General features: G+C 48.9%; 1 protein-coding gene across 1 annotated transcript in view; it reads left to right on the top strand.

Moving 5' to 3' along the window:
- The window catches only part of SRRM4 (serine/arginine repetitive matrix 4), a 143,861-nt gene that overhangs the window by 87,105 nt on the left and 29,367 nt on the right, over positions 1 to 27,389 (top strand). The window contains exons 2-4 of the mRNA XM_032310408.1: positions 18,482 to 18,628; positions 22,596 to 22,682; positions 24,703 to 24,774. Of these exons, the coding sequence (XP_032166299.1) occupies positions 18,482 to 18,628; positions 22,596 to 22,682; positions 24,703 to 24,774 (306 nt within the window). The remainder of the gene's footprint in view (positions 1 to 18,481; positions 18,629 to 22,595; positions 22,683 to 24,702; positions 24,775 to 27,389) is intronic.

The raw sequence follows: 27,389 nt of genomic DNA, 5'->3' as shown, positions 1-27,389 counted from the left end.
GGCACAGAGATGAATTTGTTTGCCCAAGGAGCTATAACTAATATGTGTCAAAGCTAGGATTCGAACACCAGCCTCTGGGTTCAGAGCAGCTGACTAGGGGGAATATCCGGAGGAGTGGAGAAGGAGGTCATTAGGGGTGGGGGCTCCTGGACACCAGTGTCTGGGGTTCAGTTTTTCCTCTGCACCCTGGAGCAGAGGAGCTAGTTTTCTGGAAGGTAAAACGATGGACATCTGCAGCAGGAAACCAGGGGGAAAGCCACATGCCATTTCTCTGCGCAGCATCCTCAGGGGAAGCCTGACTGCCCTTCTGCACCTGCCTTTCTTAGAGTGACATCTGTTACAAATCTCAGTATCTTGGGCCTTAGAAACAGTCCCACGAAGACTGTCCATAGCCACTGGCTTGATTAGGCTCTTTATTCATTCAGTTCTCCCCTCCAACCAGTATTCACTGAAGATACATAATGGGCCTCGCGCTTTCCTAGGTGCTGAGGGTACAAAGCAGCAAAAGGCTCAGACTCTGCCTTAGAGGACTCACAGTCTGGTGGGGGAGCAGGGATAGAGAATTAAATGGACAATTGCAATGGAAATATAGAGAGAAGGAACACAACAGACTTAGTAGTCTGGGAGGGCTTCCTGGAGGAGGTAATATTCTAAGTTGAAATCTGAAAAATGGGCAGGAAGTCCTCAAGTCAAAGAAGGCAACATAAGAGATGTCATTTCTTAATTAGTAAACACAGAGCACTTACTCTGTGTGCCAGGCACTGTTCCAAGAGCTTTACATAGACCCATTATTAATCCGTGAAATAACCCTATGAGGTAGGTATTATTACAATCCACATCTTCTAGACGAAGCAGCAAGGCCCGGAGAGCTGAAGTCAGTTGTCCACACTCACAGAGGGGCAAGACCAGGGTTTGAATCCCACAGTCTGGCTCCAGGCTGTGCCCTTAGGTTGCCTCTGACAGAACAAGGGACCTAGAAGCATTCCAGGTGGTTTGAGCACAATGGCTGAGAAGCCTCAGAGAATGGCAGACCTGGAAAGTACCACCATGGACCTTGAAGGCCAGCAGAGCCACGCTGAGAAGTTGGGACTTGCTTCTTGGGGCTCTGCTGAAGGGAGTGATGTGCCCATACCTGTGTTTAGAAAATGCCCCTGCCTGCTGCATGGAGAGTGGCTGGACAGGGCCAGGGTGTCCACTGCTGTCTGAGAGAGAGTTAAGGAGGGCTCAGACGGGGGGTGGCAGAGGGGGTGGAGAGAAGATGGGCGTGAAGGTGATCTGAAGCGAGAAGGGCCAGTTGTGAGAGAGAGGGTCCAGGGTGATGGTGAGGTCACTGTTCGGGTGAGGAGGTAGAAGAGGGAGTGGAGGAAAGGGGGGGCAGTGAGGTTACAGAGATGGCATTTGAGGTACCAGAGGCCCTTCAGGAGGGGAGGAGGGGATAGTTGACATTCAAGTCTCAAGGTCAGAAACAGGAGATAACCAGGGTGACCGTATACCCCCAGGGCGCTTACCATCAGCACCCTTTTTAATCCCCAGGGTCCCAGTTTGGACGCTGAATTACATGGTCCCTGTAGACAGAACTGACCCTGTGATGCATCTTGATACTGAGAACATCTGGGTCCAGGCTCCACCCTTCCTCATACACATACACACACATCCGGACACATGTTATTTGTGTCTAGGAATAGTCTTAGCTGGGTACAAGGAAAAAGGTGACCGTGAAGATGCAATTCCTAGGGAGGCGGCATCATTGTGGCTGAGGCATGTTGGACTGTTCTGCTCTAGGCCCCCACACCTGTCTCAGACCTCAGCTCCCACCACTAGGGACTAACAGATTTGTTCAGGGAACCCACAGTATAGTATGGCTGTGTCTATACTCCAGCAGCCCCACGGGTAATTGGTAGGATCAAGCCATTTCAGTGATTTTTTTTTTAATAGTGTACCTTTCTTTCCCAGTCAAACCATAAATCTGAGTAGCCAGAGTCTCCCTCCATGGAAAGGAGGATGCCCTACTGCAAACCTACAAAGGCAAGTCCACTCTGAGCTTATGCAAAAGGCTGCCACAGGGCCTTTGCACAAGAATGTTATGAGTGGGACAGCATCTAGCTTTCTGGTTGTGTCTTTCTCATCTCTACCACCAACATATAGCAAAATATCTGTAGGAAGAAACCAGAGCTTTGGGTCGGTGGTGGATCCCTAAGGGCAACCAACACCCTCAAACAGGATTTTGAACCTAGGAAAGATCCATCTCAAACTCCTTGCCACCAGTTTCTTTTGAAGGCTCTGTGTCTTTCCGGACTTGCCCATAGTGCTGGGTCAGGAGGCAGCTTTTCCACAACTGCTAAGCTCTGGGTATAGACATCAATCTCGCAGCTGTAGGACATAAAGTTCTCTTGTGTCATTGCATGATGCTTTTAGAGGCCCAAAGCAGGAGACACTTTGGGGTTCACGGGGCTCACAAGTGCCCCCCATGGTGCGCAGCCCCAAAGGCACGATGCAATAAGAGTTAAGACCATGGATTCTTGGAGGCAGACTGGGTTCAAATTCCACTGTCCCATCTATTAGCAGGTTCTCCTCTTGCCTCAGTTTCTTCATTGGTAAACTGGGATTGGTTACTTACAGCCTCACATAATTGTGGTGAAGATTTGCCAGAGTCAGCACATGCAAAGGACCGACCACAGTGCCTGGCACATAGCTGGTGGGTGCTCTCTGTGAGTAGCCACTGTTATTATTAGTAATAGTAGCATTTACGATGTTGCTGTCACTTAGGATCCAACATACAAATGGATACTGGTGGAAGAAATCGGGAACAGGAACAAAGAGGAAGAAGTGGCAAAGGCTGCCGGAACCTTGCTCAGAAACCCCCAGGGGTTCATGTGATGACATTTCATTCAGACTTTTTTTTACCGGAATGAGAAATGCAGGTTCTGTGTCAGAAATCATTGCAAATTCCAAATTAGTGAGGTTTCATGGTCCGCAGAAAGGCGCTGGAGGGGAAATTGGTCGACGGGGTGTTTTTTTAGCTGTCAGAGCAAGCTGGCTGATTGATTGAGTGTCTCGGTGAATAGACTGCAGACAACAGCCGGGGAACTGGGTGCAGACGAGGAAATAGGAAGACAGAGCACCAGTCAGTGTGGGAGAGGCAAAGCCGTGGTCAGCAGTAGAAAGGGACATAGTTACCCCAGAATCTGGAGTCTAGATCATGTAGCTGGACTCAGTCTGGAGACCAGGGACACCCAGCCACAGTTCCTTGAGAACTCTGGGTTCCCCCACTTGCTTGCCGTGTGTCCTTAGGCAAATTACTAGATCTCTCTGAACTTCCGTTTCCGCATCTAAAACCAACCCTTCCCAAGTGTTTATTGTAGGATTTAAATGAAATAATGAGTTTTCACTGTCTGGTGAAGTGCCTGAATCATCATTGTAGGTGCTCAAAAAGTCATCATTGTAGGTGCTCAATAATGTGAGGTCCCGTGTCATTAACACAGTGAGTTAGAAAAGTCAGAACATGCAAGCTTCAGCTTATGCACCAGAAGAGGCCATATTGGTAGGTTCTAAGCCCTACTGTGCCATCCCCAATGTGTTCAGAAGGTCAGAAGCTGGGAATGATGTAGACCCAAGGGAGGCTCTGACTTAACGAAAATCTTGGAATTGGACAGGTTCTTCAGAGGTGTTTGGGGCTGGTCTCCAGGGTCCCAAGCTCTTCCAGGCAGACCGGAAGCCATGCACTCCTCAGAGGGGGGAAAGGTTAAGCCGAATTGAAGCTACGAAGCCTCCTTCACTAGAGTTACAGTTATAGTGACAGTAATCTGACATCGTGCTTAGTTTAATGAATATAGATGATCCACCACCACCTCAATGTATAAGGTATTTCCCCCATTTTCAAAATGAGAATACCAAAGCTAAAATAGAGGAGGGGCCTTGCTCAAGGTCATACTGTAATATCCTGGAGGGGTTTACAAAGGGTTTCTGGAGTAAAGAATGTCCTCCCTCTGGGGGATGGGCAGTGGAGGGTCAGAAAAGGAGGGCACGATTGATGAGCTGAACCTGGAAGGATGTGAGGGTTTCTTTTCGCAGAGAAAGGAAGAAGGGCACTGTGGGCAGAGAGATCAGTTGCAGCAAAGACAGAGAAGATGGGCACCTATGTCCCAAAGTCTATTTACGATGAATAATTACAATTAGAGTGACAGCTAACATTGACCGAGTGCTTACTCTGCACCAGGAAGGGTGTTAAGCACTTTACATGCATCATCCCTACAAGCTGGACAGTATTGTGAATCCCATTCTGCAGAAGAGAAATGAAGTGACTTGTCCAAGATCACAGCTTGAAAATGGCAGAATCATCTTCGGAGCTCAGGGCTGCCTGATTCCAAAGCTCCAGGTGGCTCCTGGTTGTTCATCGGCTGCCCATGGTCCATGAGCTCAGAGAGAAATCTTGGAGCTTAAAAAGACCTCTGCTCATGTGCTAGGGAGGGACTGTCCCAAGATTCCCCTGACCCTTTCTGAGATGTCCTGTGTCCCTGTCACCACCCACCCCTGCTTCCACGTCCTCCTGGAACTGAGCTGAGGGGAACCTATCAGAGTTGGTGGGCAATAATCACAAAACTGACTGCCTAATAAAGATAAAGCTCTCTAATAAACCTGCAATCCTGCGGTAATGGGTTTGACTTTTAAAAAGCAGATGAAAGTCCCAGTGGAGGGACAGACCTTTCCCATCCACTCCTTAATCAGAATTACTGTGGAGGAGCCATTTCCTACAGGTGGGACAGCTGGGTGCCTGGGCTGGCATTGAGAAATGGCCACTTCTGTGTAAAGCCAGACGTCTGCTCCCTCCAGAGAGCCCTCCCTCCCACAGGGAATCCTTTGTCAGAGAAGAACCATAATGGCAAAGGAGAGGGCCTCTGGGACAAAGCTGAAGGGGGGGGCGGGGAGTGTGGATGGAAAGGGTGTGGTTTGAGAACTCCCTGGTGATTGGCGCTGAAGCTGTAGGGGCGGAGTCTTCTGAGAGCTTTCTGCTGATTGGTGGAGCTCTGATGGACCAACCTCTTCATTCTGGTTTCATCCTTCCCATCATCACCGTGGTCATCATCATAAGGCATACACTGAGCATTTCTTACGTATCTGGGAAATGTGTTGAGCATTTTACAACCCCCTAATGAGGCGGGTAATATTAACAACCCCATTAAGATTTTCCATCCTCAGATGGGAAAACTAAGGCTTGACGATAATAAATTTAACTTCCGGTGGGTCACACACCCCAGAAGTAACAAAGCAGAGATTCAAACCCATGTGTGTCTGACTCTGGAAAATACAGTACTTAACTAGCCATTGTTTTTGCGTGTAGTCGTTTGATAGAGCAAAAGCTTTGTCTCCGTTTAGGTCTTCGATGGAATTCACAAGAAATAAAGCCCAAGACAGAGATTGGGGTCCACACGAGTTATTGAGGGTACATGCTCTAGAGAAAGGAAGTGAGGAAGCGGGTTAGGGCAGGGGCAGAAAGCAAAGGGAAAATGTACTTTCAGCTGGAGTGTAGCCTCAGCCTGATCCTGGGGGAGCTCAGGGGTGTGCAGTGCACCCTAGAGTTGGTCCTACTTTGAGGCTAGGAGGCAGGTCTTTTGTACTCATGACTGCAGACTGCCTGCCTGCCCCACCCAGGGGGTGGACATAACCTTCTGGAAAGGGTCACCTGTAAGGCATTTGCAGCCAGTATTCCCAGCCACTTAGGATCTGGCCAAGAGCATCCAGCAAAGGAACCGAGTGGTGGTCCCTGCTCAGCTCCTAATTTCTCGAGTGTCTTTGAGTGTAGCGCTTGCCCTTCCCCTGCCCCCCGCCCTGCACCCCTTGGCAGATCTTGACTTCTCCAGGCTTGGGTTCAAAGTCTCCCAAAGCCTGGCCTTGCCCTGACAAGCTCCTACTCTGTGATCTGGCTGCACAGCCGCTGCTCCAACTGGCAGTCTGTGTTTCTGTAACCCAGGAGGAGAGATGGGGCCCCTCCGGTGGTTCCAACAGCGTGAGGCAGGGTGTCTGACAGTTTCCCCCACTGAAGCCCTTTATCTCACTGCTCTGCTCTGTTATTTTAAAACTAACGAGCCCAGACCTCAGGAGCTCACCGCCTGCTTGCCGCCTGCCATCGAGATTTGTGGCTTGTCTGTTCTGTCCTCTCTGCAGATTTCAGTGGCAGCTTACTCTCTGCTTGTTAGGAATTTTCTTCCAAACCTCAGCCCGGGGAAAGAGGCATGTGTGCACGTGTGTGTGTGCATGTGTGTGTGTGTCTCTCTCTCTCTTTCTCTCTCTCTGCAGGAACAGAGTCCTAATGGCACCATACTCTCAGATGCCCCTTGACCCCCAACTGTAGTTCCAGTTGATGACACGGTCTAGTGGGTGGTTCTGGGACAACAGGGAGAGACAGATTCACCCCTAGGCTATTGAGACAGAAAGACGCTGGGACCTAGCATGGAATGGGCCATTTCTAGGTACTGAAGTAGCCACGTACCTTGGTGGTGAAGAGCCACGGTCCCAGGGAAGGGAAGAGCTCCTGAGACACTCAAGGGCATACCAGCCTCCCTGCCCTTCCCTTTCCCAGAGTCCTTTGCCTTGGGCCATTTGGGGAAAGGGGATCAGAGTCAGCAGTGAGGCTGGAGGACAATGTGACCTGCCCTGGAAAGTGGGGCTGGGTCTTAAAGGGCTGCCATGAAAGCACTGGGTGTGCATCACGCCATTCTAGTCTCATGGCAGCCCCCTGAGGTGCGTGCAATTTGTGCTTCCCCGGAGAGGTGGGGAGATTTGCCCTAGGTCACCCAGCTGGTGAATGGCAGGCAGAGTCTGTTCAATGAATCCAATCACCATGCTCTACCCACCCTCTCCAGACCAGTCACCCTGCCTGCTCTGTGCATGTGTTCCTCCGGCCTTGCCCTCTCTGTCCTCAGGACCTCTCCTTTCTTGGGTCACTTTCGCTCCCAAGAGTTTCTCATGAACCTGACCCACGTCTTCCTCTGGCCTATGAGGAAGGCCTCTGAGGGGGAAGGAGCATGTCTGGAGCATCTTGAAATGACCCTCCCCCAGAAGTAAAATGATGCTTCACAGAATCATGGACTGGCCAAGGAATGAATGAATGGGAGGAGTCTAACATTTTATGAGCATGGCTAACCTGTGAATAGCCATACAGGACCCACTTCTCTACCTGGATTCTTTTCCATAAATACAGAATAGTCCTGTAGATATAGTTTTCTTATGATTTTTTTAAAGATTTTATTTATTTATTTGAGAAGGAGCAGGAGAGAGCACGAGCAGGGGCAGGGCAGGGGCAGAGGAAGGGTTAGAAGCAGACTCCCCACTGAGCAGGGAGCCTGACACAGGGCTCCATCCCAGGACCCTGAGATCATGACCCGAGCCAAAGGCAGAGGCTTAACTGACTGAGCCCCCCAGGTATCCCCTTATGATGTTCTTATTTTCTTTTCTCTAGCTTACTTTGTTGTAAGAATAGTGTCTAGAATATATATAATATACAAAATTTGTGTTACCCGAGTGTTTTTGTTATGGATAAGGACAACTGGTCAACAGCAGGCTGTTTGTAGTTAAGTTTTAGGGGAGTCAAAAGCGATACATGAATTTCCGACTGCATGGGGGTCGCTCCTACCTGCTGTGTTGCTCGGCGGCCAACTGTATATTTTACGAGCCCGTCTGTCGGGCTGAGACACTCCCATTGAGCCCTCTTGTTATTCCAAAACCTCACTGGCATGGAGCCCCCTTGCTTCCTCAGCTTCCCACCTCACTCTTGTGAGTTGCTCCATCTTCCTCACAGCAAGATCTGATCTCATGGCCTTAAAGGCCATCTAAATGCCAACATCTCTCAAATGCATTTCCCCAGCACTCATGTCTTCTTTGAACTCCAGTCTTGGGTACAAAGCTGCTCCCTGCCATTTCCACATGGGTGTCTAACTGGCATCCCAAACACCCTTCCTTCCCTGCAGCCATCCCCAGTTTAGTAGCCAGCAGCTCCATCCTCTCGGTTGCTCAGAGCAAAACCTGGGAGTCACCCTTGACCCTCTTCATTCACACTACCATATAATATAGCCAGTCCATGAGCAAACTCTGTTGGTGCCAGCTTCAGTCTGTGTCCAGAGTCTGAGTACTTCTCCCCACTACAGGAGGGATAACACCAACCCCAGACACTATCTTCTCCTGCGTGGCTCATCACAACATTCCCGGCTGGTCTTCCTACATTTACCCCAGCTCCCTAGACTCAGCAAGCCTCCAGATAGACCCTTTAAAGCCCAAGTCACATTTCAGCATTCCTCTTGGAATCATTCACTGGCTTCTCCTATCACTCAGAGAAAAAGTCAAATTCTTGTGGCAGTCCACCAGCCTATCCATGATTTTGTCCCTCATTACTTCTCTGCTACCCCACCCCACCCACATGTTGTCCCACTGACTCACTCAGCTCTAGCCCCAGTGCATCTAGAGTATTTCTGCCTCAGGGCCTTTGCATTGGCCATGCCCTCTGCCTGTCATGCTCTTCTCCCTGGCAGGCATAAGGCTCCCTCCCTGAGCACTTTCCAGTCTTGCTCAGATGTTAACCTTCTCAAGGAGCCCTCCTCTAATCATGCCATTTAAAAGTCCAGGCCTCTCCCAGTAGCATTCCCAGTTTTCTTTATTCTCCATTTCTCTTCTCTGTTCTGTCCAATAGCCTCTGTATTTACCACTTAATTATGTATAATTAACTGTCCATCCCAGTAGAACACAAGCTCCACCAAACAGGCATTGTTTCTGCCTTATTCCCTACTGTGTCTCTGTTGCCTGGAACGTGGCCTACACATAGGTGTAGTACTGAGCACCTACTAGTTACTGAGTACCTAGTAGGTGCTCAGTAAATACTTGTTGAGTCCGTGACTCAATGAAGAATAAGTGAAGAAGTGCCTGGTGGCACTCCCTGGGACTTCTTGGGACCAATCCTTACTTGGCTCTTGAACCAAGACCCCTTCTCTCCTGGACTGAAGACTTCTATCCTGTTCCCAGTAGATCTTGCTAGCCTGGTGCCTCCAGCAGTGGCTGTAATGACGCCCAAAGGGACTCAGCAGGCACAGGCCCTCCCCAGCAAGAGAATACAGTCAGCCCCTCACACTCCATGGAGAAATCTAAACCCCGTCTGCAATTCCAGCTGGTGGAAAGGTCCTGAGGGTACCTTGGGCTGGAGCCGGAGATGGTATTCTTGCCTGTGCTGACACAGCTGGGCGGGATCAGGACTTGAACCCTAGTCAGTAGGACCCCAGGACCTATGCACTTTCTCAGTCTCACTGAATTACTTTTTGCAACCCATTCAAGTGGAAAACCACAGCATTTTGGAACTCGGCCATTTCCCAAGTTGGGGGCAGCCTGCCTGCCAGGCAGTCCCAAGAATCAAATGCAGGGCCCCTCTCAGACATTTGCCCTCTCTCCCTAGCCAAATAGGCAATCGGCAGGCCAGCCTGAGGAGGGATAAATGATTTCCAGAATTTGGGGTTGATGGGAGGGCAGAGGGTGGATGTGTTCAGCGATGAGAGTCCACAACCCAGGCATGCTGGGGGCCTGACCTGCTCGGCTGAGCTGGGTAAGAAATGCTGAGCTGATTTTTCTCCATATGGTTCCTTTGTCCTTTGACCTGAACTTGGGAACTGGACAGTTTTTGATGTACAAGCGTGTTTACCATACACACATACACACACTCACATACTCACACACACTCAGCCCTGAGAGCTGAACTAAACCATTCTCATCCTGCCGGAAGAGAGAGTGTGCTAAAAGCCTGGGCTTGTTTGTGTCGGCCTGCCCTCAGGGTCCGGTCGAGTCCTTTGTAAAATGTACAGTCTGGTTTTTCAAAGTGTGGTTCCAGGAGCCACGGCAGCCCCTCGGCACTGGTTAGAAGGGTAGAAGTCGGGCCCTAACCCAGACCTGCTGAGTCAGCCCCTCCATCCTAACACGATCCCCAGGGGATTCACGTGCACAGAAAGGCGTGAGAAGCGCCTGTCTGTCCCCGACATGACCCTGTCCTCCTCCTCAGTCTCAGCTTCTTTCTCCCTGCACCCCATGTCCACTGCGACGTTACTGACAGTAGCCAAGACATGGAAGCGCCATCAGTGTCCATCAGGATAAAGAACGTGTTATGTCTACACGATGAAATACTATTCCGCCGTGAAAAAGAAGGAGATCCTTCCATTTGTGGCCACATGGATGGACCTTAAGGGCACTTTGTTCAGTGAAATAAACCGGTCTCCACTCTTGCTTTCTACCTTCCCACCCCCCTGTCTCATCTGGCTCACACCCGCGAAGTTCAGTGCCATGTCCCTTGCGCTCCAGTCTCCTGATTGGTTTCCATATATCTTCTAGGAAGCCTTTCATGGCCACGTGCCCACTGCTCAGGGCTGGACTAAGTGCTCTCTCTGTGGTTCCATAGCCCTCTGAGAGCACTACACCGTACTGTAATTCCCAGTTGTAACTCCCCTGCCAGGCTGAGGGCAGAAGCAAGTCTTAGTTACCTGATGGTCCTTGAAATCTGACACTAAGTAGGTGTTCAGCAAACAGCCTTTGCAAAAAGGAATGAAATCGTGAGGGAGATGCCAGCTTCTTCTTTTTTTTTTTTTAAGATTATATTTATTCATTTGACAGACATAGATCACAAGCGAGCAGAGAGAGAGGAGGAAGCAGGCTCCCCGCTGAGCAGAGAGCCCAATGTGGGGCTTGATCCCAGGACTCTGAGATCATGACCTGAGCTGAAGGCAGAGGCTTTAACCCACTGAGCCACCCAGGCGCCCCGAGATGCCAGCTTCTTAAAACTTCTCATTTCTCATTGAGTTCCTACAGGATGACTATTACTGACTCCCATGTTGTCTCCCTCGGTGGTTCTCAGGAATCCTCAGTCTTCCCCAAGCTCTGGTGCTCTTCCTAGCTATGACTGCAAAGCTCAGAGTCATAGCTCCTATAGGTGACCCCTCACCAAGCTTAATTAACCTTGAAAAGGACTTGGTACCAAGACCCTAGGCCAGGACTGAAGCTCCAGGAACCAAGGCACAGATTAGCCAGATCCATCTTGTGTGTGGGTGGGGTCTGCCCCGTGATAAGCCTTGAGCTTTCCGGTGGAAAGTCCTGAGCAGAGGGTATGGGTCCTCATTCTCTACTGAAGCAGGCAGATTGTAGGCGTCTGGCCAAGTGCAGGGACAAGGGTGGGTCATTCACAGGCGTGAATGCAAGTGCAGAACAAGGACCTGGGGCATGAGCCTTGGATGGAAAGCAGGACCCTTTGCCTCGCCAGGTCTCAGTGCCTTCATCTGTGAAATGGGTAGAAGTTCGCTGAACTGGGTACCTTACACAAGGTCGTCAACATTAGTTGAGACACTGGATTAGTGCTCTACACCCAGGAGAAGCTATTAGTGGGCTGGAATGGAGGCAAAAAGTGTCCCCAGTCCAATGAGCAAATGCCATTCCTATTCGTGAAAGATAACATTCAAGTCAAACTTGAGATTCATCCCCTTCTCCAAACACATAAAGCAAGTCTCCGTCTTGCCATGAAATTACCCTCTACTCCCACTTACTACTACCTTACGTGTTCAGAGTGTTTCCCAGATTTCTCTCCTTTTTCCTCAGTCGATTCTTATAAACGGGCAGGGCCGCTAGTGTTCTCGCCACTCACTATCCCCGGGTCTCAGTAGGGATGCCCATGCCTGTCCCTAGCTTTCTGCAACGGAGATGGTGCCTGGTCTCGGTGTCGGGCACAGAGCAGATACTTGCTGAATGTGGGCTGATGCCATGATTAGGTGACATGGAAAGAGCACTGGACTCGGGGACAAAAGGCCACGATTCCAGCCACAGCTCAGACATAAGTCACCAATGTGGCCTTGGCAAAGTCCCCTTGCCTCTAGGGGCTTCAGTTTCCCCACTCTGTACAGAGGAGAGCCAGGGCTGGGGGGCCCTTCCAGCTCCCCTCCAATGCTGTTTGTTTCTGATTCCCGAATTGGTGTTTAACTCAGTCTGGGGCTTGGGGCGCGAGAAGGATCTGTACCCAGCTCAGGGCCAGATGAGCGCTTTGCTGGGAGCAGGGCGCTTTGATGCGAGAAGCAAGGAAGCAGCTAGGGAGCTGGGCATCTTGGAGAGTTTTGTAGAAAGTTCAGGCCTGACTTTTATCAGAGGCTGGGAATCTGCTGGTTGCCATGACTACGGAAAGCAGCATCTAAGCTCCAGGTCGCTGATTAGCAGGAACAGAGCGGGAAGGCCTTGAGGAATTCAGCACAGAGGGCTCCTCCCTCCCTCTGTGAAGTGGAGTGTGCCGGCCCTTGACTTCACTGTTTTAGCTGTCCCCCGAAGATCTCACCTCCTTTTAAGTGCTTTTTTTTTTTTTTCTTAATGCAACATCGAAGGGCCGTGTGGTAAAAACGAGGCAGCTGCCGGGACTCCTTAGCAAAGAGAGAACATGGAATTTTTCTTAAAGCTCTGCAAGGATGCAGAGTGGGAAGCCGGGAAAGAAGAGGGGTAACGGAGCCGTGAGGAAGAGGAGGTGCCATGGCTGAGATCTGAGTGTGCTGAAATGCTAGGTGACCTCAGATGGGCTCCGCTCCTTGGACCACTGCGTCTTTATACGCAGGAGAGGTTGACTCCGATCTGTGGTTCCCACATGGGGTCAGTCATCATGTATCCATCCATCCATTCATCCATTCATTCAGCAAATGTCTATGAGCAAAAAGGCACACTGTGCCAGGCACTATATCCCTGGGGATTCAGGGAGAATCCTCTGGAGGAAAGAGGCGAGCTCCCATTCTCATGAAGCTCACATCCAAGTTCAGAAGACAAATGGTTAGCAAATAAACGTATAAAGTGGTCATTTCTAATAGCAACAAATATCCTCGAGGAAGGCACTGCAGACTACCATGCTGGAGACAGTGAACAGAGGGGCACAGTCACATAGCAGGTCAGAGCAGGCCTCTCCGAGGAGGTGACATTTGGATGAAAGGAAGGAAGCGGCCTTGCAAAGAACTGCAGGACCTGCATGCCAGGTGGAGGGAACAGGAGGGCAAAGGCTCTGAGCAAGGGCCTTGTTCCATGTGAGGGACAGCGAGGAAGCCACGGGGCTCGAGCAGAGTAAGGGACGGAGAGAAGGGGACAGATGGGGTCTCGAGTGGGGCAGAGGCCAGGTCGTACAGAGCCGTCTAGTTCTGGTGATCGATTTGGACTTCTTCCTCATGCAGAAGAGGCCAGATTACCAGGGATGTTTCTTTAAGATGCTTATTTCCTGGCGTCACCCCTTTGAGACTCATATTTATTACGGCTGGGATGGAACTGAGACTTCTGTATTTTTAGCAGCTTCTTGGGAGCCTCTGAAGGTGTGCGAGGTTTTGGAAACCTGGGACTACATGGTCTCTGAGTCTCTTTCAGTTTTAAGAAAGCAGAGAAGCAATGTGTCAGAACATCTTGAAAAAGGATCTTAAGAGTTCTATGATATTATGGAGATTTCCCTTCTTCCTTCCCTCTCAACTCCCTGTCTGCCCAGTAGAAGAATTCATCCTGGTTTGTTTGGCTTTCCTTTGTTTTACTGCAAGACCCCAGATGGGGTACCTACAACAAGGAAGGTGCAGCCAGTGCTACAGAAAATGAGAACCAACCACCACGTCAGGGAGCGTCAGGTTAGAAATGCGGCAACTCCATCGTACCTTTCCTCCTCAAACCATCATCAGGACTTGCCCATCCCTGATGCCGGCAGTGATGGAGGAGGTGTCATCCTCACCTTAAGCCCTATCCCCCAGGGCCTCGCAGGAGCACTTCCCATCTGTCCCTGCACTGCTGACAACCCATGCCTGCACACTGCCCCATCAGCAGAGGCCACTGAGACCTCCCACACAACACCAGCACTTACTCATCGTGGATTCACTCACTGCCAAGTGGCTCACATCACTTTGTTGTTTGGTTTTGTTTTTGTTTTCTTCTCGAGGGCTTGCCTCTGATACAGCTTTGTGTGATGGTTTCCTATAAGGCCCCAGAGTCCAAAATTCCATTCTTGTGTGCATCCAGTCCAAGGCCCTCCTGGACAATACACATACACATTGATAAGTTCACTGACTGCTTTTCTAAGAGAAACAGGGGGTAGAATAGAAAATGCGTTGACTGAGCTGAGTTGACCGAGGCATTGGCCGGCTTATCTCCACCAACTCTACTATGAAGGGGTTTGCTTAGGACATCTCAGAAGCCCTTTCTAACTTTTTTTTTTAATTTATTTTTTATTTATTTTCAGCATAACAGTATTCATTATTTTTGCACCACACCCAGTGCTCCATGCAATCTGTGCCCTCTCTAATACCCACGACCTGGTTCCCCCAACCTCCCAACCCCCCGCCACTTCAAACCCCTCAGATTGTTTTTCAGAGCCCATAGTCTCACATGGTTCACCTCCCCTTCCAATTTCCCCCAACTCCCTTCTCCTAACTCCCCATGTCCTCCATGCTATTTTTTATGCTCCACAAATAAGTGAAACCATATGATAATTGACTCTCTCTGCTTGACTTACTTCACTCAGCATAATCTCTTCCAGTCCCGTCCATGTTGCTACAAAAGTTGGGTATTCATCCTTTCTGATGGAGGCATAATACTCCATAGTGTATATGGACCACATCTTCCTTATCCATTCGTCTGTTGAAGGGCATCTTGGTTCTTTCCACAGTTTGGCGACCGTGGCCATTGCTGCTATAAACATTGGGGTACAGATGGCCCTTCTTTTCACTACATCTGTATCTTTGGAGTAAATACCCAGTAGTGCAATTGAAGGGTCATGGGGAAGTTCTATTTTTAATTTCTTGAGGAATCTCCACACTGTTCTCCAAAGAGGCTGCACCAACTTGCATTCCCACCAACAGTGTAAGAGGGTTCCCCTTTCTCCACATCCCCTCCAACACATGTTGTTACCTGTCTTGCTAATTTTGGCCAATCTAACTGGTGTAAGATGATATCTCAATGTGGTTTTAATTTAATCTCACTGATGGCTAGTGATGATGAACATTTTTTCATGTGTCTGTTAGCCATTTGTATGTCTTCATTGGAGAAGTGTCTGTTCATATCTTCTGCCCATTTTTTGATATGATTATCTGTTTTGTGCGTGTTGAGTTTGAGGAGTTCTTTATAGATCCTGGATATCAACCTTTTGTCTGTACTGTCATTTGCAATTATCTTCTCCCATTCCGTGGGTTGCCTCTTTGTTTTCTTGACTATTTCCTTTGCTGTGCAGAAGCTTTTGATTTTGATGAAATCCCAAAAGTTTATTTTCACTTTTGTTTCCTTTGCCTTTGGAGACATCTCTCTAACTTTTTGATACAAATGCATGTTCCTTTTCATTGATTCAATGAGCAGATGTTGAGTGCTTACCAGCAGTGGGCTCTGGGACAGTGAGACACAGTCCTCCTCCCAGGGAGCTCATAGTGCAGTGGGAGGGAAGGCAATCAGTCGTCAATAGTGCATATTTGGAGCTGCAGCCCTGGTAGCAAAGGGACTCTCACATCTTAGAACAGGGCTTACATCACCCCAGAAGTCAGCTCCTGACATCGCCAACTCCATCTCATCAGAGGGGACTCCATCCTCCCAGTGGCTCACGCTCAAAATCCTTGAGTCGTCCTTGACCCCCCCTCCCTTTCCCTTATTCTCTCTCATCCCATGTTTAACCAGCAGCAAGTGATGCTAGTTCTGCTTTCAAATCTCAGCACCTGACCACATGTCATCATTTCCATCATGGACCCACTGATCAGAGCCTGGACAGTTGCCTTAGTGTCCCTGTCTCTGCTGCTCCTCCCTCTGTCCAGTGTCTTCAGCAACTGGAACGATCCTTGTAATATTTACATTTACGCCAGACCAGGTCACTCCCCTATTCAAAAGGCATCCCTTCCCAGCCACAGAGTCCGATAACCTACAAGACCCGATCTCTGGTTTCCCCTCTTATCCCTCTAGCCCTGCTTGCCCTTCTTTATATGTATATGAAGATCCTGCCATTCCTTCTGCCTGGAGCACATTTCCCACATCCCACAGATAACCTGTGTAGGACTTGTATATTACCCTCCAAACCTTTGTGGCTTAGAACAGCAACAGACAGCATCTCACCATTTCTGCGTGGGAATTTAGCTGGGCAACTCCGGTCAACCATCAGACTTGAGACTGCAGTTCCAATGCTGGTCGGGGCCGCAGTGTCATCTGAGGCTTGACTGGGGCCGGAGGGTCCACCTCCAAGGCGGCGTGCCTGCTTGGCTGCTGTATGCTTGGCTGTTGGCAGGAGGCTTCAGTTGTTCCTCACAGGGGCTTCTCCACAGGGCTGCCTGAGTGTCCTCACACCATGCCAAAGCTTCCCTTGAGTGATCAATCCACAGGGAGTGAGGCAGAAGCCGCCTTTGTGACCTAGTCTTTGAAGTCATGCGTTATCGCCTCTTCTCCCTTCTGGTCATTAAAAGTAACTCACTAAGCCCAGCCAGTATTCAAAGGGAGGGAAATTAGGTTTCATCTTTTGATTATAGGGCTGTCAAAGAATCTGTGAACACATTTTTAAAACCACCACAGACTGCGGGGGTATACCCTAATCCTTTAAGCTTCCATCCCGTGACTTCCTCAGAATGGCCTTCCTGACACTCTGTATGAAAGAGCAGTCACCCCCTCCCATTCCACTGGCTTATTCTCTTATTTATTACCATTCAGTAAGTCATATTATTACTTCCGTATGCACTTATACCTGCTCCCCCATCAAAATGTAAACTTCGTTATCACAGAGTGCATCTCCCTGTTATTCACTGCACTCCTACTCTTAGAACTGGCCTGAACACAGGTTAGACCAGGCCAGGTCAAGCATGGGAAGAGGCAAGCCTTGCTGGGGGCTGGGCAGACACTGCAAGCTCAAAATAGTTTGAGAAGAGCCAGGACAGCATTCCACATGAATAGACTGGAGGCATGGGAATGGAACCGCCTTAGTAGGAGAAGCAGGGCAGGAGATATATAGAGAAGCCTGGAGTTCTGGAAGCCTAGGGGTGGCAGTGAGGATGTCTGGACAGCCCTGACAATAATCTCCATCCCTCCTGGGCTTGCAGCCTCTCTCAGCTCCGCTTCTGAAGATGCACTGATAAGCAACTGACAGAGATGGATGTGTTTTGCTGCCCTTCCTTCAATATTGACTGGGTTTGGCCTGCTTTCCAGGCGGCCCTAAGGAGCAGGGGGCTTATCAGATACATTCATCCTGAGTCATAAAACCAGTCTTGATGCACTGACTGTAGGCGCTTGGTGTGGGAGAAATGCTAACGCCTTTGATCAGGGCTTGGTCTGGACTCTGTAGGCAGGGTAAGGAGGAAAGGAAGTTTGCTGGTGCCAAACCCACCTATGTCTCTCCAGCTCCTGACTCCTCTTGGTTGGGGGGCGAGGAGGTATGAGTGACAGTGTTTTCAAAGACTGGGTACCTAGGCGACTTCTTTCCCCTTTCCAGACTCAAAGTAGGAGGTGGGACTCAGGTAGTTTCCTAGCATTGCCTGGGGCTCTTCTCAGAGGTAGAGGAGGGAATTTCAGGCCTTCACGGGGATCACATCTGAACTAGGTGTTCTTATACCTGCTGAGGATGCCAGAGTGGAGGTTTGGTTCACAGGGAAGTAAAGGGAAATGGAACAGCCTTTTATTTTCATAACAATTCAACAATATAAGGACTAATGTTATTCCCTCTCTTAATCACTGAATAACTGCAAGACAGAGAAACTGAGTCCTCTATCTACTAAACCTTGAGCATAGCGTTTGAATCCAGGCATCTCCATTCCATACAGAGATAAGACAGGGAAATGGGATGGAACAGGCGAAGGGGAGTTGGGACTAATCCTGTCACCCTTTGGCCTCCACTTATGTTTTGAGCAAGGAAGTGAAACACTGGTTTCCAGCCTCTTCCTGTGGTTTAGTCAGGATAGGCCAGGCAACGCCACAGTAACAGATAAACACCTAAGTTTCAGTGGGTTAACCTGACTAAGGCTTATTTCTAACATGCAAAGTCTGGCGCGGCTCAGGCATCTCTCCTTCCCCAGGTAGCTTCACCTTTAAGGGTATGTGGCCTCCAAGGTCTTTGCAACAGAGGGAGAGAGAGCTGGAGAAGGCACACAGTCCTTACTGCCTCAAGCCAGCAGTGACACAAGTCACTCCCACCCAGAGACCAGTGGCCTGAGATCATCTCTCATGGTTCCAACCTAACTACAAGGGAAATTGGGAAATATTAGGATGTGTGTGAATGCATGATGAGCCTTAAGAATCTGGGGGCAACAGGAGGCTCAGTCAGTGAAGCATCCGACTCTTGGTTTCAGTTCAGGTCATGATCCCACAGTTGTGAGATGGAGCCCTGAGTCAAGATTCTCTTTCTCCCTCTCCTTCTGCCCCTCCTACCTCCACTCATGTGCTCACTCTCTCTCTCCCTTAAAAAAATAAAAGAATCTGTCATAACCTAACAGTTTTTGCCTCTTTATTTGTTCCCTTATAGGACAGAACCCCAGAGCAATCCTCTGGTTCAAGCTCAGGATGGACCCTCAGAAAAGCTGAGCCAACATCTGGCCACCGAGGCCTTGGGCACCAACTGCTGGGAGAGAGACAAGGCCTGCCGGGAGCTCATTCCTGCCAGAGCACGCAGGTGAGACGCTGCCCCCACCCTCTCTTTGGTCCAGTGAGGAAGTTCAAGTTGAGGCTGCAGAAATGAAGTTTGGCCACTCTTCCCACCCACTTTTCTTTTGCAAGTTCTTCTTCCAGGCCCTGAAATCCAATCAAAAGTAAGCATATTTTTTTTTTTTTTGTCTGTAGAGTACCAGATGGCAAATATTTCAGGTGTGAGGGCCAGATGGAATCTCCCACGACTACTCAAAATCCCGCCATTATAGCACCGAAACAGCCACAGACTATATGTAAACAAATGGGCATAGAGGTGTTTCAATAAAACTTTATGTATAAAAATAGGAGACAGGCTAGATTGGGCCCTGGAGGTCCACAATTTGTTGCTCCTGCCTTAAATGATAGAGCTAGTTCCTGTCCATTTTAATGACTCCACGAGCCTCTGAATTCCAGGTCATGACTTCAGCCCACAACTGTCTGCATTCATTCCTTACATCCAGGATTGCTTGGGCACCCACTAGTGACGGGCACTGTGCTGTGACCTGAAGACACAACATTTTCCTGAGTCTCGGAGAGGTAACAAGACTTGCCCAAAATAAGGCAGCCAGTAAGGGGCAGAGTGAAGTTTTGAACTATGGTCTCTCTGATCTTAAATCCTAAACCAACACCAGCCACATGTTACTTTGATGCTAATGAAAAAAACAATCTATTTTTAAATTTTACACCATGCACATATAAAGCCTGGTCTGTCTTTGGCCTCTGGAGAATTGATTTGTTAACAACACCATCTTTATAATCTGGTTTCACCAGCTGTTTGGAAGCTGTATTCCTACTCCTGAAACTAACTCAGCACCCTCTTGCTGCCCAGGGTTTGCATCTACCCACTCCGTGACAGGCGGGAAATGAATTTAGTGTCCTTGCCAGCAGTGTGCCCCACATATAATCCCTGCCTGTTCCTGTTGAATCAGAGGGTGTCAAAGCCATTTTTCAGATGTGGAAACTGAGGACAGTACATAATAGGGTCAGGATTAGTCTGAGGACCCCGATCTGGTCCAGATTCTCTTATGTGTCCTAGAGTTCTCGATTTCCTAGAGCAGAGGTTCTAAACCCATTTGAGAATTATGTGGAAGCTAGAAATGCTGCCCCAGGGAAAGTGTATATGCTCCAGGAATATTCCCCAAATTCCATCTACCATTTGAGAATTCCTAGACCACCGAGGCCCATGAACAGGCCTGTCTAGTTAAGAACCTGAATTCTGAAGAAGACCCACTCTCTGACATGATTAAAAAAAAACAAAACAAAAAACACAGCATCATGGTGATAATGTTAAAAGTGAACATAAAAGTCACTTGGCATATAATCAATGAATAAATGGTAGTTGTGTTATTATGCATAATTATAATATTAGAAAGGACATTTACATGTATGCTCCGTGCCACACCCGGGGCACATCCCATGAGTGAGGTCCTCATTTCTTAGACACAGGTATTATGTTTTGTTCCTATTTCTCAAATCATGAAAATGATACTCAGGTCGCTGAGCTAGGACGTTGGAGCAGGAACGTAAATCCAGATGTGGCAGCTTCTAGAGCCAGCATTCTCTACTGCTGCATACTCTGTATTTTGGACCACCACATACCGAACCGCTCTAGGGCATCAGTGCGTACTTACTGGCTGCCTATTTCCCTGCTCCTTATGTAACCACAGTCTACTTACTTAGCCACTAACCTGGCTCCTCCAGCACTGCTGGGACGGCACACCTAGGCACACAGGTACAGGAGGAAGAAAAAGGCAGAGGAAGTGCAGCCCTACCTAGATAAAGGCATTTGAGATCTGTGGAAGGGGTTGATTTTCCCTTTCTCAAACCTCAAATCTATCCCAATTTGAGGTCTTTGCTCCATTTTCCTTGATCACTCACGTAGGAGTGTCAGACAGTAGTTCCCAAACCTGCTTCCCTGGGAACCCCAGCATTCTAGAAAGCAGTGAGAATAATTGTCTGAAACAATGAGATCTCTCTCTCTATTTTAGAAGATGCAGTGTTGTTTTGTTTTAAATATTTTATTTATTTATTTGACAGAGATCACAAGTAAGCAGAGAGGCAGACAGAGAGAGGGGGAAGCAGGCTCCCCGCCGAGCAGAGAGCCCGATGTGGGGCTCGATCCCAGGACCCTGAGATCATGACCTGAGCGGAAGAAAGAGGTTTTAACCCACTGAGCCACCCAGGAGCCCCTGGAAGACACAGTTTTAAGGGCTTTTTTTTTTTTCTTAAGTATTTCTCCCTTAATTTTTTTTTTTCCTCACAAATTCCTAGCAACAGTCACCCTGAGAAGTGCTTATGTGGACAAGAAAATTTAACAAGAGACTAAATTATTTCATCCATTCATCCCTCCTTTGATCACCCAACAGGCATTTAGTGTCGAGCACTTGTTGCCAGAAAAATCTGGATGGGGTCTACTGTATTTATGCCACCAGCCTCTACCCTTCCTGGCTGTGTATGCTGTTCTTCGTGCTTTATAACACTTGAGTGTAGTTACGGAGCTAGGTACTATTTTATTTTATTTTAACCTGTTTAAAGGGACTCCCTTAAAAATGTTCTCCATGTAGCTAGATGATTTTTTTTTTTTAGATTTTTATTTATTTATTTATTTGACAGAGAGAGAGATCACAAGTAGGCAGAGAGAGGGGTAGGGAGAAGCAGGCTCCCCACTGAGCAGAGAGCCCAATGTAGGGCTCAATCCCAGACCCTGAGATCATGACCTGAGCTGAAGGCAGAGGCCTAACCCACCAAGCCACCCAGGCACCCCTAGATGATTTTCATTTACTGGCAATGCATAAACCTTCACATATAGCTTGTTCACTTGGGTACTTTTTTTTTTTTTTTTTTTTAACTAACCATTATGATCCAGAACCTTAGAATGGAATTCAATATGACCACATTGCATGACGGTCTTGAAAGCACTGGGCAATTTCCAAAGGAATGTCTGCATAACCAGGTTCAAGAAGGCCCTTGGCTGTGTGGGAAAGCCCTCAGGATGGGGCTCCCTCAGGCCTTCCCTGAAATTCCTCACTGGGCAGCTCTGGGCAAGCCGGTTCAAGGCTTGGTGCCCTACAGTCTTCACCTGTGAAATGAGACCCTGAGAATCGTACCACCCTCCAAGCATTTTTGTGAGTTATAAAGGTAGCGTCAAACGCTTGGCACGTAATAAACAAATTAAACGGTAGTGGGCAGTGGCGTTACCACCAATGATGACAATGGTTTTCTTGTGAATACTACGTTTTCCCGGTCAAGTTCAACTGGGAGGGCACGTTTCCTTCCCGAGCAGTTTTTCATCCCAAACCCATCTCCTTTTGCCATGGGATAGTGTTTTTTTAAAAATCCCAGGAGCCTGCCCCAATTATAGAAGGAGATAAGTTGACTTCATTTAACGGCAGCCTGGGCATTTGAATTTAATTGAATGGGAAATAATTATTCCTGAAGAGCAGAGGTTTTTGAGGTTCTGTGAAGCGATATAAGATATGTATCTCATTACATTAGACCTCGGCAAATACACTTTTAATAATCAGCTGCTACTTAACATAACTTCCTCCTCCTATTAAATTTCTAGCAGGAACTACGGACATGAAGTGTTGGGAAAAGGGGGGGCTGAACTGCCGATTAATTATTTAAAAAGTGATTTATTTACCAAGGTGAGCCATTTGCAAGTTCAATAATAAATCTATTAAGGAGCAGTTAACCTCTGTAACTCTATTTTAAATAATCAATTGGTGTTTGGGTAACGGTGAAGCGTCTGTCTCATTAGGTCGGCATTAACTCCTTATTTGAGGCACTTAATCTAAAGGATGGCTAAATCAGCCCTGAGATGGTAATTCGGTATTCGCCATGGGTCCTTCATCCTCCGAGGAACTGGGTTCTTCTTCCCTGGCTGCGACAGCCCAGATTGGGGGCTGGGAGCATCCTGGGTCCTCTCACACCCGCCTCTGTGCTCTCCACAGTGCCTCCCGCCACAAAGACTTGACACCACCACCTTCCTCCAGGGGGAAGAAGAAAAAGAAGAAATCCACCCGGAAGAAGAGAAGGAGGTGAGCATCGTTAAAGGAGGATGAAACCTTGAGGATGGGGGAGAGGACAAAATAGGGGTCCAGTGGGCTTCAGAGTCAAACAGTGACTCCTCCGCTCTGCCTCTTAACTAGCAGTGTGACCTTAAGCAAGACCCTTCACCTCTCTGCGCCTGTTTCCACTTCTATAAAATACTGGTAGTAACTATCTCCTGGCATTTTGTGAGAATCAGATGGAGAAAAATCGATGTGGAAGGAGCTGTCACAGTGTCTGGCACATCGTAAATGACGAGTGAATCAGTATAATCAAGACCATGAATATTGATTTTTTTTTTTTTTGAGAACTTAAGCTTGGTGATCTCAATGATGTCTTTCATCTTTGACGGTGATTTACCAGACAAACAGTATTGTCTCCATTCAGAGAGGAGAAAAGAAAGGCACAGGGTGGAGGGTGACAGGATTTACAGGGATCCCAGGCCCGTCTGTTGATTCTGCTATTCCCACCTAGCAGGTAAATGCCAATAATAACAAGCGGACACTATATTTTTTGCCGGCAGTGGACTGTTGTGTACCCCATTGATTTTTTTTCTATGTAAAATTCCTTTTAGTTTTTTTTTTTTAATTTAAAAGTATTTCCAGATTTTCTTCCAAGCTGCCACTGTCTAGACTAAAATCTTGTCCAGTGTTCCAGACCCAGAGGGGTGGGTTTTGGGGAGGCAATGTTTGAAGAAGCCTGCAGGGGGCAGCAGAGAGCAGTGTCTGGATGACTCGCGCCCCAACTTGCTTTTCCTGGTTTCTGCCATTTCCACACTCCGTTAGCCTGGTTGGAAGAGGACAGGCCCAAAGAAGACCAAGAAGGGAATGTGAATGAGGTCCCTATGTTGTAGGGTGACGGGAGGAATTGGGTCAAGTGGCTTGAGGTTCCTGATTTTAGGGCTGGGCAGAACATTTGAAAGAAGGAAGTCAGGCTTTACTAATTCAGTTGTTCGTTCAGTAAATGTCCACTGAGCACGTTTTTGAGGACAGATGTGGTGGTTTCCTAAGAGTCAGGTTGTCGTGAACCCTGTGATTCCCCGTGTAGATTTGTTATGTTTGACCTACAAGGTGTTCTTTTGTCTTTTCAATTGGTGGCCGACATTTAAAAACCAGGGGATTTCACATGAGTTGTGTTTTTCTGGTGACCTCTGTTGAAAAGGCAGGTGTTCCAGAAGCCCAGGGCTGCATTCCCACACGAAACCTATGGCTGATCAGAGAAGCATATGCTCTCTGGTTTGCCACAGTCCCCACTGCTCCCTATTGTGTTGATCCAGCCTGCTCTCTTAGAGGCCGCTGTTGGCATACTCACTTGTTTCAACCTTAGTGTTTTGTCACTGGGGAAATAAGAGACCCAGAGATGGGCAGGGACATGCCCACGATGACTTCATGAGTTGGGGGTTCAGTGAAGATTGAAACTAGGTCACTTGAACCTGTCTTGAATCAGAATCAGAATCATGGTCCTGGGGTGGTTCTTTTTCTTGGGGAACCCCTGAGAGCACCACGCTGACCACACAAGGGCTCAGTCTTACCAGGGAGCTAGGGTAAGGCAGAAGAAAGACCTAAAGCATCTGAGAGGAGGCACAAGGCAGGGGGGAGAAGAACAGACACAAAATATTTGGCTGGACCAGGAGGGATAATAAAGGGATTGAGACCAAGGCCCCAGTCATCCATTTGAATCTCGGCTCAGCCACTTCCTGGCTGTGTGTCTTTGGGCAAGTCACTTTACCTCTCTGAACCTCCCTTTCCTTGTATGTAAAAGGAAGGTAACCGTCAGGCCTGCCTAAGAAGCATGTGGAAAGATAAAGTGAGATAATGCCTGTAAAGCACAGAGTGATGGTGGGGGAAAATGCAAATCTGATTATAGCAAATCAATAAATGCAAGTACTGATAATATCAGTATTGATATGCTCCTTGTGTGGGAGACCCTGGGTGGGGGCTGGGGAAGGGTCGCTGAAGCCAACCCTGGTCCTTAAGGAGCTCCCACTGACGGTGTCTTCTCCCGCCTCAGGTCCCCGTCATACAGTCCATCGCCTGTCAAGAAAAAGAAGAAGAAAGGCTCCAAAAAACATAAGCGACACAGGTATTATCCTTCTGCCTTGGCAAATGGGGATGCCCCGAGGTGGGTTGGGGGTTAGGGGAGATTGGGTGGCACCGGAAGTTCACTTGGTGATAAGCTTATCATTTCACTTAGGTAAGATACTCATCTGTGTGTTGGTATTTCCTTTTCCTTGTGTAACTTGGAACTCTGGTTGCAAGGACCCACGGCCCCCTAAAGCTAACTCCTGCTGGAAGGGGGTTTGTTTGATGATAAGGAGAGAGGAATGTCTCAGGGACCAGCCAGGCCTCAGTGAGGATCTAGAACCAAGGAGTGGGGAGCTGGTAGCACCCGGGGAAAATACACAGTCCCTGTCCCCCATGGGGAGACGCGGCTGCCCCTGGTGCCCCTCCCTCCGTGTGGCCGGCCCAGCCACAAGACACTGAAGCTCTCTGTCTTGTTTGTCCCTCATGCTAAATTCCCAAGGTCCAGCTCTGTGTTTGGACCAAATTGTCCTTGAGGATGGGATTATGTAGACACGGCTTCTGGGATTATACACCCTCGTGGGTGGTTGTTAAGGGGCATCGTGAACTGGACACACATTCCAAAAGGTGCCCACCACGCACACGCGCATACACACACACATACACACACACACAGGTATGGGGAAGAAAGGACTAGAAGGTTGTACGCCAGAGGCCTCATATCTGTGGTCCATGTGCCGACTCAACATTTTATAATTGGGAGATAGTGCAATGAAAAACAGGTTTTCTAGTTCTTCTGTAAAACCAGCGGCTGTCTTCACTGGACCGATTTTCCCACTGGAAGCCATCCGCGAGGCTGAGCGGTTACCGTGCATGTAGACAGCGTAGCTGCTGTGCTTTGCTAGGGCCCCACTAAGCCCCCCTCAGTGACGAAGTCTGCTGGGCCCCTGGGGGCAGGGAGTGTGAAGTTTCCCCCGTAAGCTGTTCGCTGTGCTTGGCCGCAGATGCCAGGGAAAGAGAGGTGCGTGTCCCCTCTTTGCTCAGCCCAGTCTTCCAGTCTCCCTCCATCGGTGCTGGGTTGCTTGTGGCCTTAGACAAATCACAGGGGAACCAAAGGTCAAGGTTCGCTGGGGTATTCCCCCTGCTTCTCACCCCTGGTTCAAAGTTGCCCCAGAGTGGCTTTTTCTAAGGCGGGGTGTGGTCATGTCTCAGCCCGTGCTGCTCGAATGGTCTCAACTCAGTTCAGTTTCACTTGCCATGTCCGCTGCCCGCCCAGACATTTCAGCTGATGCCGAGTCTGTGCTTGACCCAAGACGGGGGCAAGTCAGGGAGCAAAAGGTTGTTAATGTGGTGTTAGAAACCTTTCCCAGTGGGGGATTCCCCTGTGGAGGCAGTGGCCTGCCCTTGACTTAGACTGCCATCCTGTCACCTTCCTATGCTGACCGATCAATCCCAGTTTGGGGGGCTTTTCCGTATCCTGTTGCAGAACTCAAGTGGCTTCTCAGTCTAGGGTTGCTCCTCATGAAAAAGAGACTGTGCCAGAGGGTTAAAAACAGGCGCTTTCCGCCAGCCACAGCCAGCCCCGGAGGTGGAGGTGGAGAGGGAAGGAGACGCTTAAACAGGAGATTAGGAGGGGGAGAAACTGTTGCTGATCTTTTCCAAAGCGCCAGCTGGGCACCACCTTTCTTCCCGCCTGGCTTCTCCAAGGTCTTGAGACACTGGGTTAATGATAGTTGACTTGTTTGAAGATAGAGCTAGGGGTGGGGAGTGCTTAGAGATTTGTCTTTTTTTCCCCCCAATTAGCATGACTTCAGGGCTTAAAAAAAAAAAAAAATCTCATTTTCACATCTATTTATTAAATAGCCAGTATGTGTCATGAATGAGGAATCCGGGCCTCAGGAGCAGAGCAGTGACCAAAATCCAGCCCTTGCCCTTGAGTGGCTCACGTTCTAGTCAGGGAGATGCATAATTATAACATGCAGAGGGGTGTGTTACAAGGCTAAGCTCAGACGCTCACCCACGCTTGCAGGAGGAGAGAGTGGGCGCCCGGCCAGGCTGAGGGAATCAGAAAATGCTACAAGGCGGTGAATGGAGCTCTGAAGAATCCACAGGAGTTACCTGGGCGAAGCTGTGTGACCTTGGGCAACTTAACTAACTTCTCTGAGCTCTGGTGTCTATGAAACGGTTGTTAGTAGAACCGCAAGGGTTTGGGTGGAGACTGAGTGGGGTTGTGTGTGAGAGGCGCTTAGCACAAAGCCCGGCACACAGTGAACGTTCCACACGGGAGGCTGGTTGTCCCTGACGATGAGGAGGGTGGTGGTGTAGAATCCAGTGGTAGGGAGGGAGAGGTGAAGTCGAGCTTGGGGGTCGGGGAGGACGCAGAGGACTCCCGGAAGTTCCCCCCCGCCCCCCACCCCGTCCACCCCCATCCGAGACAGGCTCACAGACAGTTTGAGGGGAGGATGGAAGCACTGGTCGTTTGGGCTGGAAATTCAAAATGCAAACCAGTGTCTCCCATATGGTCTACACAGTCTGAAATCTGAGAGAGGAGGATTCGCCAGGTGTCCCGACCGACCCCCGTGTCGCGTGATCACAGACGCACCGATACATTTGTCCCAGGGAAAAGAAAAAAAAAAAACACCTCAGCTCACCTGTGTTTATTGTCTTCTCTCCCTC

The sequence above is a fragment of the Mustela erminea genome, chromosome 13 (assembly GCF_009829155.1).
Source record: "Mustela erminea isolate mMusErm1 chromosome 13, mMusErm1.Pri, whole genome shotgun sequence".
Taxonomy (NCBI): Eukaryota; Metazoa; Chordata; class Mammalia; order Carnivora; family Mustelidae; genus Mustela; species Mustela erminea.
This window is presented reverse-complemented; position numbering and strand designations above follow the sequence as displayed.